This window comes from Pleurodeles waltl, chromosome 4_2 (assembly GCF_031143425.1).
Source record: "Pleurodeles waltl isolate 20211129_DDA chromosome 4_2, aPleWal1.hap1.20221129, whole genome shotgun sequence".
NCBI classification, from domain to species: domain Eukaryota; kingdom Metazoa; phylum Chordata; class Amphibia; order Caudata; family Salamandridae; genus Pleurodeles; species Pleurodeles waltl.
The window spans coordinates 33,629,497-33,646,690 of NC_090443.1; the positions used below are offsets into that span (position 1 = coordinate 33,629,497).

Below are 17,194 nucleotides of genomic sequence, written 5' to 3' on the forward strand. Positions count from 1 at the left end.
CTACCACCACCACTGGCAGCACCGCCACCTGCACCGTGTACAGCACCGCCACATGCACCACTGCCAGCAGCAGCAGCCCCAGTGGGCAGCCATCATAGGCAGCAGGTGAAGGCCTGGAGGCTACCACCACAACTGGCAACACCGCCACCTGCAGCGTAACTGGCATCCACTGAGCAGCCGTCACCGCCGCCAAGCAGTGTGTAGTGGTGACTACATGGGCTGCAGTGCGTCCTGGCCCCTGCAACACCTGTCGGTGTGACACACAGGTGAGAGACTTTGACGTTGCCCCATGCAGGATGAAGCACTCTGGGCACAAGGTCCCCTCCAGGACCAGTGGAAGAAGCCATCCACTCAGCCCTTCCTTGACAGGATGAAGCACACTGGGCACAAGGCCCCCTCCAGGACCAGTGGAAGAAGCCATCCACTCAGACCCTCCTTGCCAGGATGAAGCACAGTGAGCACAAGGCCCCCTCCAGAACCGGTGGAAGAAGCCATCCACTCAGCCCCTCCTTGCCAGGATGAAGCACACTGGGCACAAGGCCCCCTCCAGAACCAGTGGAAGAAGCCATCCACTTGAGAGACTGTGGCTTGCACTCCCCAGGACCAAGCAGTGGGCAAACGACCCACTTGAGAGACTGTGGCCTTGCACTCCCCAGGACCAAGCAGTGGGCAAATCACCCACTTAAGAGACTGTGGCCTTGCACTCCCCAGGACCAAGCAGTGGGCAAACCGTCCACTTGGGAGCTGTGGCTTTGCACTCACCAGGACCAAGCAGTGGGCATGGAGCCCCCTCCAGGCCAGTGGCATTGTACCATCTTCCGGCTGAGGTGCCCCCTCATTCCCCATCCCCCTGAGGTGCCTGTGTGTTTTTGACCTGATGCCCTTGCAGTGTTCTCTACTTATTGAGGCAGGAGTCAAGTGCGGCCTTGGCCTATGTGTTTTGGCCCAGTGGACCACGGACATTTTGGAGTGGGCATTGTCCCTCGTTTTGTATTTATTGTACATACTGTTTCTTGATTAGAGTATGTATTTTTCTAAGACCTTACTATACACTCATTTTACTCCATTCCTTTTGTCCTTGCATTATTCCTGAGGGTTACGGGGTGTGTATGTAAAGTTGTTGCATTTGTTTGTGTGTATGGTGTTGGGGGTGAGAGTGGCGGTGGGGGTGTAGCGTGTTGCGTGTGTGTCTCACTCTCTTTTCCCTCCGCCCATCCCTTGTGTGCTAGGTGCAGTACTCACCATGGTCGTCTTTGTCGGCGTTTGTGTTCCTGGTGTATAAGAAGGTACACCAGCATTGGAAAGATGTGCAGCTCGGGCTCCATGGCGTTGTGGTTCTTCCTTGAGTGTCGAGAGGTGAGTCGTTTCCCTTCAGAGTAGTGTTTCCACCGTGCTTTTGATGGCGTCGGTGCCGCCCTGGAAAAGCTGGTGGATAGGCGTGTTGTAATGCAGTGGGTGGTACATTGTCTTGCGTCTGGCTGTTGGGGGTTACCGCCATGGTGTTTGTTGCTACCGCAGTGGCGGTCGGTGTGTTAAAGTGGCTGTTTGGGTTGGCGGTGTCCGCCATGGTCATGATTCCGATTTCTTTACCGACGACCTATTGGCGGTGTTACCGCCACTTTATCACCGACCGCCAGGGTTGTAATGAGGGCCTTTGTTTGTTGTGAAAAAACAGATGGAAAACTTTCGAAATCTTCCCTATCACCTGGTTCCAGTTCATCAACAAAGGCCCTTAAACTCGAATTTTGGGTGGCGTGATGACTGTGTAGAGAGGCTACTCGTTATATTAGTACTTGGTTTCAGCTGTGTGATGATTCATAATATTTGCTCCACAATCTGGTGTAAAAAGAACTAATAATAGACGGCCCAACTGTTACACACCTCAAAATCTAATATGAAAAGGCGTTGATAGATTTAGGAGTTACCTTGGAGTAGATAACTGGTTTTAAAATGACATTTGACTGAATAAGTGAAATCTTACATCTTTAAAAAGACTTTTGCATATTGCCATTAGATATCAGTAATCTCTCTAATTTGTCTGCTATTGAGGAGGAAATACTGTTTTTTAAGGCTAGCCTGTCTCCATATGTATATTGTTTTCGATATTCTATGAAAACCTTGAAGCAGGAGCTGGCTTTCAATCTCCAGGCTGGATATGTAGGCCTCAATTTACCAACAATTTGCATCACGTTTGTGTTACTTTTCTAACATAAACTTGATGCAAAGTGTTCACGTGGGATTTACAATCCATAACAATTAGTTTTTTATGTTGGATAGTAACCCAAAGTAATGCAAAGTTGCGCAATGACCTTCTGTCACTTTGCTTTAAGGGGGCATTTCAGGGGGAGGTGCATGGGTGTTTCCATTTAACCACCCATGAGTTTTGATGCAAATCCCTTTCTGTAAAGAACAGCACAGAACAATTTTAAAAAAATGTATTTACAGATGGATGTAAGGAGGAGTGCAGATGCCTTTCCATTATCATACACTTCTGAGTTAATCAGCATTGTGTAAGACTGCATTTGTTTTTAGCAATGAACCGTGATTAAATAAATCTCTGTCCTGCATCGCTTCGCCTCTGTGAATTTAACCATGAAAAATAAAAAAAGGATCTGTAAGGCTTTCGTACACACATCAGCCATTGCTGAGTTTAAAATGTCTTCATCATTTCTTAATTTTTAAATAACGTTGTGTATACCTGGGTAATCCAGCTAAGTCCTCGTGATTATGCAGTGCTCGGTACTTCCAGCTCGCCTGTGCTGTGCTATGATTAGATGGGGCCCCCCAATGCAGATGTGATACGAGGACCCGAGTATCCCATATCTCACAAATATTCATTGGCATTGGCTGAATGGGGCCCCTCTCAAGGTTTGGGGGATTCTTGATAGGTTTACCGCCTGCTTGCTGGTTATATGTCGGAACTACAGGTACCTAAACCAGCCGTGGCTCAATAACAAGGTCGGAACAACGACCTAGTTCTAAACACTAATGCCTTTACCACGAATGCGTTTACAAAGATTTTATCGTTGTAAGTGCATTCCTAGTAAAGGCATTACCAATCAGCATGCACGACCCAGCATGCTTCCACCCCAGCCCCCCACTCCACCCCACCGCACCCCTTAAACCTAAACTCTGACCCCCCATAAACTCTAATCACCCCCAGCCCCCACCCCACCCCAAAAACTAAAAATACCCCGAGCCCCCACCCCACCCCTAAAACCTAAACCCTGCCCCCTAAACCCTAATCACTCCCAGCCACCCACCCCCTCACCCCTCAAAACAGCCCCAGTCCCAGCCCAACTTACCTCCTACTTCACTGTATCCACTACGACTCCCTTCTGTACCTTAACCATGCATGTACGTTGTTCAGACATGCGTGGTTAAGGTACCGAAACCAGGGAATCCGTGGAAAACGAAAGCGTTGTTTCGCTTTCGTTTTTCACAACTTTGTGGTTCCGGACTTGTTCTTCCGGGTGTTTCCCCCGCTTGCCCCACATGGGCTGCAGGAGCTTGCGTTATGTAACTGACCATCCAACGCACAATGAAAAAAACATCAAGGCAGAAAACTTTGGGTTCAATTTGTAACATAGAAAGGAAATTCTCTGTGCTTGTGTTTTTCTGGTATTTTTTTAACTTGCATTTGCCTTGAAAGTTACAACGGTATGTATTTCCTACATGTAACAAGCTTTAAAGGATTGTTTGAAATGGAAACATGTTACAGAAGTGCAGGTACTAAAAAAACAAAAAACAAACTGCCCATTTGCGAGAGAGAAGTGCCGTTTCTCTCTACACCAGAGTACCTGTTTGATTTGGAGAAATGCAGGTACTCCCCCTTTTAAAGTATTGCTTCCATACTGAGAAGGGATTAGAAGTGTTCCAAATGAAACAAGATAAAGTAGTTAGCACACAAGAGTCTTGCTGATTTAAAGCACTAGTTTATTAGGAAAGTGGGGCTCTTAACCAGGGGCCTAATGGTAAAAGGTTAGGAATTGCTTCTAGTCTAATGCCTTGACAGCAGACCTGAGGTGGGATATTAAGGACAATGGTACCTAATGGTGAAACCGGAACTTCTCGGAGTGGTAGCAGATCCATGACAATGGCCAGGCCAAGGTCATTGTAGTTTATCCCATTGCCAAAGGCTGCCTTAAACCAGGGATGTCCACTGTAGGTGTGAGAAGGCCAGACCCACATCACGTTTTCAGGTTATCTACCATTGAAGATAATCACAAAGGTAAGTTTTACTTGTGAGTAATTTACACATGTAAATTTACTCTTATGCCTTTAAGTAACTTTACTACTTTTAACTGTCAAAGTAAGTGTTAAGTTACTCAACAGTATATACTTACACAACCCTGTCCCCTGAAAATGTGGATGGAGCCTAACTTACAAGTGTAGGTTTCTACTGAAACAGTAGTAAGTCTAGGACCACACATGGCCAACCCCCGGTACTGCAACACCCTCCCTTACAAAATAATGGAGGCAGGGTAGGGTGACTAGGCATCCCGAATTTGCGGGACAGTCCTTTTTTTCCACCATATGTCCCAGCAGATTTTGGCTTGTTTATCTCATGCCCGGTTTTCAGACAGAGTTGACTGAACACAGAGAGGGCCATTATTATGTGTTCCCACAGGAATAGTTAGCAATTCCTTTCAGAAAACAACAGGTACTATACTGACTTTAAAAGTTGCATTTAATTTATATTGATGTCTGCATTCCTGTTTTGATGAGTGCTGTCATTCTATGACCTTCGGTTGATGTAAAATTGAAGACCTTCTACTGTTTTTCCAAAATGTCCGTTTGGTTTTCAAATTTGGTAAACTTAAGGCAGAGACTTGAAGCTAAACCCATTGGAAATAAAATTAAATTAAATGATTTAAAATAATCACATTTCTAAATAAATATATGTTATTAAATATAATTAAAATTACTTATGTGGACAGCTCTGCCAATGGCGATCTCTCTATTGTAAAATATAGGAAACCTTTCCCTGTACCTTACCATACAGCAATCTCTGCCCCAACTGTGGAGTCTCCTGGTGGTAAAGATAGAGAGAAGTAAAAAAGTTTATTCAAGTTGGAAAACATTTGTTAAAATATTTGTATGTTAAATATTAAAGTAAATTATTTGTATATATTTATGTTAAACCTAGAACTAAGAAAAAAATACTGCAGCAATATTTACTAAAATTTGACTTAAATAATACATTATTTTAAATATATTAAATTACATTAGATTGATTTACTCAAGTTTAAATTAAAAACATTAATTTCCACCTAAAGCAAAGAAAATTGTATTATGCATTAATAATTATTAGAAGTGATGTACAGGATTGACTACAATTTATTTACTTTAATTTAGTATTATTTCCTATGAGGTTTTATTGTGAGTTCATATTTTAATGCAACAAGCATACTAGAATATTGTATGATCAAATTAAACTAATATATTTTGATATAAATTTGCATCTGATGGCATCCACCTATTTTTAGGCTGCTTGGGTACATTATACCCCAATAGAAGCCCTGACCCCCTTATTAGGTTTTTAACCCTGTCAAGAGAGCCACTACATTAAAGGATCTATTTGGCATCTCTAAGACAGTTTACCTCGCCTCACTTGTACACACACTATCACTCCATCCCACACACCCAGGATACCTTCAACCTTTGTCTACTCATCATATGGCATAACAGAAACAATATCTCCGCTAAAGCGACCCTTTGTGGGGCCCGTAGGACATTGCAGCCCCGGTCCTACGAGAAGAATGCCCTAGGATGAAGAATGACATCCCTAAGGGATGTGTGAGGTCACCAAAAATATCTTTGAGGGTTCCCTGTCTTATCCTCTGCCCTGTTCTCTTCTTTTCTCTTTAACAGGAACAGTACCTCCTCCATTTGTTATATAAGCTTTAAACATTTAAATAAATGTGTGCCTACTTTTAACTATTTAAACTTAATTTAATTTAACATTATTTCCTTTGGGGTTTTATTTTCAGTCCCTGGCTTCATTGATTTATTTGAGATGGTGTTGCAGTATCAGTGGTTTTGACTTACTTCATCTCTGAGCTAGAGTAATTTACTGCTGTTTGTTTTCTTTTTACTGCCGTTTTTTGTTTCTTTGAGTCTGTAGTACCTTTACAAGTGCCGTTTGTGTATAGGAATGGGTTTACTCTTTTGTGAGTGGGTAGACATCTCTTCCTAAACTCTTGCCTTCCTTTCCTTAAATCTTACTTACTCCACCCTATTCCCCTCCCCTTTTTTAGTAAGTATTCCTTATTTCTCAGTCCCTCCCCTCTGTCTCGCCCACATTTACTACTAAAATGTATACTTACGTGTGTGGAAACTCTGCACACAGGACAGGGATCTCTGCACCGAAAAAGCAAAGGAAAGGTGTGAACTCCACATGTAGGGTGGTGGATAGCATTTTGTAGTACTACAAAATGCAATTTGTGAATAGGCTCCTAAGTTATTTATTTCACCCTTAGATTAATTGTGCATACTTTTCCATTATGTGCAGATCCTGAATATCTGGCATGGATCTGACTTCTCTGGACCTATGATGGATCTCTCTGCTGCTGCTTTACGGATTCCCTCAGTACAGGACTATAAAATTGTGAAGACCCTACAGCCAACCTACAATGATTATTTACTGCACATAGACCTCTTTACTCTCCTAGCATAACTCTTTTGTCTGGGTGTTGACGGATGCTTTTTGACTCACTCCACATTCCACTAAAGAAATCTTGATGGCACCATATATCTTGGACAAAATATCAAACTGTAAGTAAGTATATAGCTTCTATTCCTAGCTCCATATATGTGTATTTTGATGATTGATAACTTCAAGGTGGGTAAAGTTAAGAATAGTAAGTCTAGACGTCCTCTATAAGCACTTACCTTTTGATATTTTGTCCCTTAACATTGTCAACAATATCAGTGTGTCACAATGTTCCTTGCCTCGATAGTTCATAGTACAGTTATCCTGAGGAGTTTACCGTTTAAGGCTTGACCCACACGAGACCACAGTGTAAGCCATCCACAGTTCTGCATACAATTCTTTTGTGAAGGTTAACGAAAACTATACACTATAGAAAGATACCAGTCATTAAAATGTATTTTAATGTACAATAAACACAGTTGAAAAAATATTGCAATAGATACTGGCCTAAGCATTACAGATGTCATGAGTAGTATTTTCACCAGCTAGCATATTTAGCAACACTTTTGATCCTCAAGTGACATGTTTACTTCAAATTCAGCAAGAATACCAGACTTCATGTCCATTACGTATCTAGTATCTCCTTAATAATAGTTGAATACATCAGACACTAAATCTTTGAAACTTCAGTCAGAACACAATGTTGGTAGTTCTACAATAGCGGCAGAGAGCATGGATTCCTCTGTACACTGCTGCGTATGTCACAGGCTGAATACATCTATTTGCCCCAACCTAATGCTTAAAAAAAATCTTCCTGACACCTGATTTTGTATCTTTATTCACATACACTTGCAGCCATGGACATCATTTAGGGGTTGCCAGGATTTGCAACTGCGACCCCTGGCTTGCCCTTTGCTACCCTTGGCGCTGCCTTTGCGACCCCAAATTCAGCTCGTCCTTAAGGACGTCAGTTGGGGTTCTACTTTCTTTGTTTCTGATCCATTTTTTAATACACTAATAGTGAATAATAATATATTATTCATTATTAGTGTAATAAAAATGGAGTACAATTAGTGTATTCCCTTTCATGGCAGCTAAGGTAGGTGAAAATGCTTTTAAATGTATATTGTGTGTGTGCTTGCGGGTGAGCGTGTGTTTATGTGAGAGAGAGGGTGTATGTAAGTGTGAATTTTTGTGTATGTGTAAGTATGTGTGTGTGTGTGTGAGTGAAAGTGAAGGTCAAAATGCGTGTGATGGCACTTCCTCTACCCCTGGCATTTAGGTGAATTGACGTCCATGCTTGCAGCACCGCCTTCTTGTTCAATCTGTTATAAACCTACAGAGATTTATTAGACTCAATTAACAGAAGCACATTAACAAATGCCAACTCCTTACATTTTTCTTAATCGGACTGCTGAACGATTTTTGACAGCCTTGAATCACAGAACGCCCAAAAACAACCAATACATGATCCCTAAAGACATAAGGTTTTCTGTTTTTAAGACTTGGATCTAGTCTTTCCTGCTCAGGATCTGCTAAATACCTATATGGCCAGGTACCACTGAGGCCTTCCGCAACAAATTCCCAAACCACCCCCAAGGATAGCCCACATAGATCTTATCTTGTCTTGCATATAACCACACTTTTTTGTATTTAGGAGTCGTGAACCCCTGGCTGTATTTTTATTGACAAAAGACACAGAAATCAATCAACAATCATCAAAATTATATGCAGTAACTCCATCATATTTACATAATATTTACAGTGTTTCCGATGCCTAGCCTAAACAGAGTACGCTAATATACCCGCTTTCCTAATACTGACTAAAGCAGTTCGTTCCTGCGTATCCCAATGTTGGTGACTGTGAACGAGATCATGACTGATGGCTAGTACACCCAGTCCCTGCTCCACCTCCTGCTGTGAGGCCCATGGGTAGGATCTCCATAGGGGATTAGCCTATCCCCTCCCAAACCCAATTATGGGTATACCCTGTGGAGGGGCCCGCCTGCCCGCCAGGATAACTACCTTGGGCGCATCCACCACCCTCAGGCTGATAAAAGGCACAGAATACAGCACACATAGGTCAGAAACATCATATGACAAGTCATCAAACTGTATTTCAAGAGTAGATGGCTGCCAATGGGACAGGCCATGGGCCATGGCAGACGTTTGACAGCAGGCGGTAAGTGGGAGCAAGAGACCCGCTCGCTGACCGCCTTATATAGGTGGGGCCTACCGCGTCATCACCGCTCGCAGCCCCGGAAGCACTTGAAGTGCCTCCTGGGTCATGGCAACCAGCCCACCAATGCCTTGTGCCCTCATTAAGGGTTGGAGGTCGAGGGCCATTGTGCCCCCCTATACTTCTGACCCAGCGCTGCCGCCATAACCAGGGCCCCTATAATTGGAGTGGCAATGTGCATATGGCCAGGTACCACTGAGGCCTTTCGCAACAAATTCCCGCACCACCCCCAAGGATACCCCACACGGATCTTATCTTGTCTTGCATATACCCACACTCTTTTGGATTTAGGGCATATTTTTATTGACAAAAAACATATAAATCAATCAACAATCATCAAAATTATATGCAGAAACCCCATCATATTTACATAATATTTACAGCGTTGCAGATGCCTAGCCTTAACAGAGTACACCAATACATCCACTTTCCTGACATTGACTAAAGCAGTTTGTTCCTGTGTACCCCAATGTTGGTGACTGTAAATGAGATTATGACTGATTGCTAGTACACCCAGTCCCTGACCCACCTCCTGCTGCTAGGCCCAGGGGTGAGGTCTCCATAGGGGATTATCCTACCCCTCCCTAACCCACTTATAGGTACACCCTCTGGAGGGGACCCACCTGCCTGCCAGGATACCTACCTTGGGCACACCAACCACCCTCCCAGAAGTCCCCAGTGACCCGTTGGGCCATGGCAGACGTTATTTGATCGCAGCCAGCTAGCAGGTGCAAGATGCCGGCTCGCAGACCGTGACCACCTTATAAAGGGGGGCCTATCGCGCCATCACTGTATGTGGCCCCAGAAGCACTTGAAGTACCTCCTGGACCTCCTGGACCGCGGCAACCAGCCCACCAATGCCTTGCACCCTCAATGAGGGGTAGAGGTCGAGGGCGTATCGCGCCTCCTACCCCCCTCCATAGTTCCAGCCAGTATGGAGTAGCTGCCGTAAGCGGCCCCTCTCCCTCAACCCCTGATTGGGGTGGCCCTGTGTATTCATCCACCTTCCCAGCCTTTGTCTGGCAGCTATACCGAATACACTTTAATTCAGCCTCACTATTTGACAGGAACAGACAGGATTATGATCTGGTTTCTCCATTGCTTGACCTCCAATATTTCGATTCTATTTTGTATAGTTTGTGCTGTGCCCCCAATTCGGCATAATAAAGTATTTGAGGAGAAATGCTTGCCTCCAGAGGCTTTATGATTGCAACTAAAGGACTCCTGCAAATAGGCACCTGAACTTAGCCAGGGCTTCAAATAGGACCACAGTTTTCCCTTCAACTTTAAGCAAATGATTTAGCAAGGAACCTCTTGCCCCAAAGGTCGGCCCTAACTATTGATTCAGGTAGATCTCATCCAGAGTGGACACCCAGCTTCCGAAGTTTGACACTCTTCTAGAAAAGTTTTGAGTTCAAATTATTAATAGAATGTACTGTTCTGCATAATCGCCTAAAGCTCTTGGCTGGCTCTGCAGGTTTCAGCCAAGCCTATCGCATCACCTGTGTATTGTAAAACATGGATGTCCTTAGTCCATAGTCTTGAAGAAAAAGAATCTACCACCTAAAGTGGAACTGGAATGTCTGATACAAACACATGAAACAAGACTAGTGCTGGTGGACATCTGTATTTCAGATCTTTTAATGTTATGATCTGTGTCACTTTCCCTGAAATTGAATCAGCTACTTCCAGCCTGAGGTTTGCATGAATGCGCCTTAAACTTAAAATACAGTCAACAGCCAGACCCAAAAAGCCCAGTTTTGAACGCAACAAATCTCTGCCCATGGTATTAAAAGCAGATTTAAAGTTGACAATTACCATCAAAAGACACAGCTTACTCCTTGACACATATTTCGTTACCAAGCAATCTGCAGTAAGCAGTGATCTGTTGTAGATCGTGTGTGCGTAAATCCTGCCTAATATGGTGGTAAGACATTTGCATTCTCCCTTCAATATACAATTTGCATCAACAATAGATTTGCAGACATCTTGCCAGTCAAGTCCAACTGGCTAAGCCATCCCTCTATACAACAAGAACCACATTACACAAACATCCTTCTTACAGGCAGCAAACTATGGAATTATCTCTCTTCAAAGACAAGAAACACCCAAGACCACCTGGAATTCAGGAACGTAATAAAGACACAGCTCTTCCCAAACTGAAAAAGAACTTTCAAAACACCTGCATTCAAACCACCAGCTATCATAAGAAGGCAATGCCTGGCACAGAACTAAACCTAAACGACCTGAAACTGGAATGTATAATTCCCAAAGATGGTAGACACAAATACATGAACAGCTATCTCACACTGTACTTCATACTGCTATGTGCAAACGTACAACTTATTTTGGCAACAACACAGTGTGAGCAGCATTTGCCACACGTCCGCAACACCAACACTCACCCGGCGTAGGCCACAGTGCATGACACATCTTTCCTCATCCCCACACTAGAGCGTATAAGCCAAAGCACCGTATCTCCCACTACTTAGCTTCATTACACACCACAACACAATGACAAAGACACAATAAGATAACAATTCTTGCCACAGAGGCCACATGAAAAACCCATACTCTTCCATCCAAGCATACTAACAGACTAGTGTCTTGGCTGCTTTGCCACCTCATCAGCGGCATGAAGAGCTATAAAACTACAACGAAGATTCATTAAGGTACCTGAAACTACCAGAAACCTTGGGTAGGTGTGTCCAAAATGGTGGGAACTGGACGCAATTGTATTGTTCACTGTTGCTGTAATTCTGATAAAGGTTAGAAATGTTGCTTCCTCTTCTAGGGCAGCCCTGTTTTCAGGTGTGGTGCTCCTCCTAGAACTGGAAAGGGATACCGACACCTTCCTTAAGGGATAAGGAAACTCGTGAGTTAAGGTTATTTGTAGGATTTACTTCTAATAGTATAAGATGGTATCCACGATGGAGCTCACAAAACTAAAAATTGGCAAAACAGAATTAGTTTTATCACATTTTAGTAGGTATAATACAGTGAGCCAGCAAAGAACTCGCATTTGAACACAATATAGGTGGGGATTCCACACAGCAGTATATTTTAGACGTATACCCAGCTGCTGAGGGCTGTATCCGGTTGTTAAAGGCCCCGAGCCCGACCAAAAGGCCTGACCCTCAGATGAGGAGCTATAACTAGGATAAGGGCTTTCAACAACAGGCATAGCCTGAGCCAGAAGGGCCAGGGCTATTAGAACACTGCACACACAGAGGGTGGAATGTTCTAAGTTTAAAAAAGGAGAAATATAAAGACAAGCGTAGCAGCATTATTAGCACTAAGGCGGTCAATTGTCTTCACTGGAGCTCTCAGCTTTCCAATGTTCTAGTAATTATTAACGAGGTAACGATAAGCAGGATATACGTAAGGCCCAGTTGACATCATCCCCATCGTGCATCCAAGGCGAGTCCTCGCAAACAATTGCCTAACCCGTGAATACCAAATATGGTAACTCTTCATAGGAGTTGTGAACCCTGAGCAGAGACCCAGCTTCACTGAGGATTGGTGAAAAGAGCAGATTCAAGTCTAACCCAACCAGGCAGATGGATTGGGCGAGGCTGTCATTACCGACCCACACATTATCCCGTCACCACAGCAGGTGACATCGAACACATTCTTACATAAACCACGAAGATAATGTGCGCGAGCACGGACTAAGCACTCAATAGAAGACTCTTCCTTGGATATAAACCCGTCTGGAGCACGAGGGAGATCCAGGAGGAATGCTGGGTGTCCCTGACCGGCCTCGCACCGTCTTCTGCAGATCTTATAATGCTGCCACCAAAGAGCTGAGCTCTGCTCTGTGCCCGGGCCTCGGTAACGACCTAACTCCGCACTCTGGCCTCGTCGAGGATTGGCGGGGACAGCTCCTCTCCTCAGGTGAAAGCCGCTGGTCAGAGATATAGCCTCAGCCCTTTAGTGGCTGCTCGGGAGAGGGCAGGCCCCTGCTTTTTGTCCAGATGTGTGAAGTGAGCCCTGCTTTAGAGCAGTGAGTGAGAATGGGGCTTAAAAACTCTGCTGTCTGTTGGTAGCCATGGGCTCAGGCGGTGAGTGCGGAGAGAGTCTGAGCTCTGCTCATGGGTGAGTGAGGAGGAGCCAAGGCTAGCTCTTTGGTAGGGGTGAGGAGTAGGCGCCAGGCTCTCCGTGGGGTCATAACAAGAGGAACGGGAGCCGAAGTTTGCTCTGGGGCATTGAGGGAACCGTAGGGGCAAAGCATAGCTCTGCACAGTGATTTATTGACTTTTAACCTAGGTTCCGATGTGGGAGTGCTGTATGAGAAGTTGGAGCCCTGGCCCCACTGGTGTAGCGGAACAGAGCCATCGCAAGGGGTGAGTCAGGGTGATATTATGCCCCAAGCTCTGAAGGGTAGGGTGTATTATTAATAAGGAGGGAACTCATAATACCACTAGAGGGCAGCAGATGCTGTATAAAAATCTAGGAAGACTTTTTTATTTAATCATTATTATACTTTGAGTCAGGTGCCCGTGCCATCAGCCATAACAAAAGACGAGGGCCCCGCAGACGCGTTTGTACCTGGACCCTTAAAAAAATTATGACAAGCCTACAACAATTTATGACAAGCCCATGGTCTGACTGTAATAACGAGCGAGAAATAGCAGTTTGAACTCTTCTCGGGACCACGGACTAAGGATTGGGAGTCAGATGTCTCTACTGGGGCAGAGACTGAGGAAGAGAAATGAAACTTGTCTTCCGGGACAGTGGGTGATCAGCCATAGCCCTAGGTCAAGCCGTGGCAGTGCGGGGGAAGTAGGAGCTGCAGTGATCCTCTTGGACTGTGAGTGAGCAACTGGAGCAGGAAATGTACTCCGGGCAAAGGGAGTGGGGAGTAGGGGTTGGAACCCCGCTCTAGGACAATAAATGAGATGTGGGAGCCCAAGCTCTCCTACGGAGCTGGGAGCAGGGTGTAGGAGCCTCAGTCCAGCTCCTGGGCAGTGAGAGAGGCATACGAGTCTGGGTGCTACCTCAGGACAGTGAGTAGATGCCAAACTCTGCTCTGTAAGGCCTGTGTTCTTTTCTAGGGCGGTGACTGAGGACTATTAGTCTAAGTTTTCTACTCGAACAGTGAGTGAGGTGCTGTGTAGGCAGAGCTGTTCTGCAGTGAGTGACTACGAGAGTGAATTCTCTTTGAGGTCTTCGAGTGAGGAGCAGTTGCCAGGGCTGTATTTGGGACGGGGAATGAGGAGTAGGAAAGCAAACTCTCTGTGTGGGCAGTGAGTAGGTGATGAGTAGATGCCTGAGCTCTAGCGGGGCAGAGAGTGAGGAGGAGAGTGAGTTCTTTTGGGACAGTGAGTGAAATGTAGATTTCACAGCTCAATCTGGGACAGTGCAGCAGGAGCGGAAACTCCGCTTCCGTTTTGAAGCTTTGACATAAGTTTGCACTTTTGAGAAGAGAGTTACAAGCGGGTGTCCAGTGGACTCTGAGGCACCTGCATGTGTTGTTCTGAGGATGCCAGCAGGGGCGTAGCTTCAGTTGGGTGTTTGGGGTGTTACCCCCACCTAGTAAATGTATATGTTGATAAATAATTGGGTATGGATGCTTTCAGTTGGGCATTGTGAGATGTCAGTCGGATTTCACAAGGACTTTTTACATGCACAAAGACAAAAATGCACACACACTCCATCTCTGTTTTGAAAGTCCTGAAAAATATTAGTCATTTTACAAAATATTGTGTTTTCTTATTTAGTAATCCGACCAATCCACATTCCTCTCCCTCTCCACTGCCCCGTAGGCCCCTCCCATGTACCCTGCTTGTCATATAATGTATCTAAACATTATATGCCAGCCTGATTGTTGCAAAAGCTGAGGCTCACACCCCCTAATCCTACTGACCAAGCAATGCCCCTGGATACCAGAGGGTATTCATAGCCTGCATCCACTCTGTGGTGTGAGAGTGGGGAAAAGGGAACTGCCAGCGTTGTTTGCACAACAAATTGGGGAAAAAAATTGTATGGACAAAATATGGAGTAAAAAATATAAAGAGGACAAAAATATTTTGAAGCTAAGTTTCCTTTGGTAAGGAACCTTTATACTTAACTCCACATATATTTACCTTCACAGTATATAGCTTAACAATGCATAGATGTGGACTTAATAATAATAAATCTATACTCACCTCATTGCACTCACCTTCTCAATATTTTGGTCCTTGATTTTTTTGACACAATATTCTGTCGAAACAATATTTGTTTCCTCCATATTCTGTAGTCAACCCCTCCACTGCTACATACACCAAGGATTGGTGGTTCGGGGCCAGATATGCAGCACACATTTTAGTCTTACATTTCACACCCAACCAGACTAATTTACTTTCTCAACTGCGCCCTGATTTGCCTTCTTTTAACTGTTCATGTCCTCTGTCCTATTGTTATCTTCTCTTGTGGTAACTCCTGCATACGTACACCAGTGCTTAAGTTGTGCATGTTGTTTCCGGTGGTGAGCACCGGCTCTTATTTTTGAGGGCCGGTTCTTAGTCTTCAGCCTCAAGCATTGGCTGCGAGCAAAAGACACATATGGGAAAGACGGAGGAAAAGAAAAACGAAAAAGCGTAACAAATGTAGAAAGCATAAAGCTGCAGGAATGAGCTGAAAGGGCAAGGAGTGTCTATAAATGGATTGAAGAGGCCCGAGATGGCTTCAGGATTACGCCGCCTCACTATTCCTGGCTCTCACATTTAAATGCAGCAGCCACGAGATTCAAAGGAGAGCTTTGGGCACCAGCACGTTTTTATTTACAAATTAAACACTTACCTACATCCGAGTTTAACCACTATTAATGTAATTCGCTGTAACCCTGTCTCCTGAGTGTTGTAAAGCGCTCTGATGCCTTCGGACCATGTCCGCTCTATATAATATTGCAACAATAAATAACTATATAAAATTCCTAAGAGCCTGCGCACTGACCCAGCTGTGCATCCCCTTGGAGGCACCGCCCCAAGCACATGCTGTAACACTGGAACGGAACAGTGGGGAGGGGCGCCCTCCTGCCACGGTGCAATCCCCTCGGGAGCCCCCAGTATGGGGCTGCACCTCTGGAATCCATCCTCCTGGACCAAAAGGCCCCCGCCCCTTCTAGTGGAACCAAGCTCGCTCATTGAGGACCCTGCCTTCAAGACTGAAAAGCGCACACAGCATTCAGACCTTTAGGAGCCGCGCGCTGCCCCGGCCCGGTGTTGGCACAGCCATTTAGCACTGACTTGTAGTTTCCTTATTTGCTCGGCAAAACGGGCGCAACACATTTTCTCTTCTACTTAACACCAGAGTCATAATTAGGTGCAAGCATCACACCTGCTTGGGCGCTAATGCTGATTGCACCGAGGCGTTTAGTCACCGTTATTATAAATTGAAGTGTCCACGTGACCCCGTTAGTGCTTCGTTAATGCTCGGAGGCTTGTGTTCCTGGAGCACGCGCCGCCTGCCTCGCTTCCAGCCCCTGGTGTCCCCCACTACCGTGTCCGCCTCCCCCAGGGAAGCCCTTGACCTTTGGCTGATCTTGACCCCTGATTCTGGGCGTCTCCTGCCCAGACCAGCAGCCCCAGGAGAGGAGAGTTCGGCATGCCAAGAGTAGGGCGGGAGTAGGTAACATGACAGCAGGGGGCAGGGGCGCACCCAGGCACTCGCCTTTACCTCATTTAGCAGGAACACACTGGAGTTGGAAAGCGACATGCAACTCCGCGGCTTCTCTGCAGGCGAGCAGGAGGTGAAGCGATGGGGCACGTCCTGCCAGCATCCTCCGCGGGCGCGCACTGACTGACTGCCGAGCGCTCACTGCACAAACCCACCCCTCTGTGCAAGCCCAGCCCACGGGATCTCAGCATCAGCAGTCCGTCTGCATCAGGGCCGAAGGCGCCAGAGTGGTGCCCTGCTGCCTCACTGCACACGCCCTGCACATAGGACCCTGTGCGCTTCAGCAATCTTGCTACATCAGGACCAGCCCAGCTGAGTCCCCTCTGGGCCCCACTTCACACAGCCAGCACACAATATGCCATACCAGAACAACTTGCACGCAGGATCTGTCTGCATCAGTTAGAATCGGGAAAGTCCCATTGGTGCCCCCCACCAACTCACGGCACACAGTTGACCTGTGCGCATCAGAAATCTGTCTACACCAGGACCAGCCCAGCTGAGTTACCCGTTGACCCCACTACACGTACCCAGCAGTGTCACAGAATATAACACTAGCATAACACTCTGTGACCCAGGACTTCACCGCCGTCTAAATGCACACAGCCTGTACACAGGATCAGTGGGAGCTTCAGCAAACC

General features: G+C 45.6%; 1 protein-coding gene across 1 annotated transcript in view; it reads right to left on the reverse strand.

The window, feature by feature from the left end:
- The window catches only part of CACNB3 (calcium voltage-gated channel auxiliary subunit beta 3), a 274,688-nt gene extending 258,040 nt beyond the window's left edge, over window positions 1–16,648 (reverse strand). The window contains exon 1 of the mRNA XM_069230503.1: window positions 16,557–16,648. Coding sequence (XP_069086604.1) covers window positions 16,557–16,595 — 39 coding nt within the window. The 5' untranslated portion in view covers window positions 16,596–16,648. The remainder of the gene's footprint in view (window positions 1–16,556) is intronic.
- Window positions 16,649–17,194: the final 546 nt, after the last annotated feature.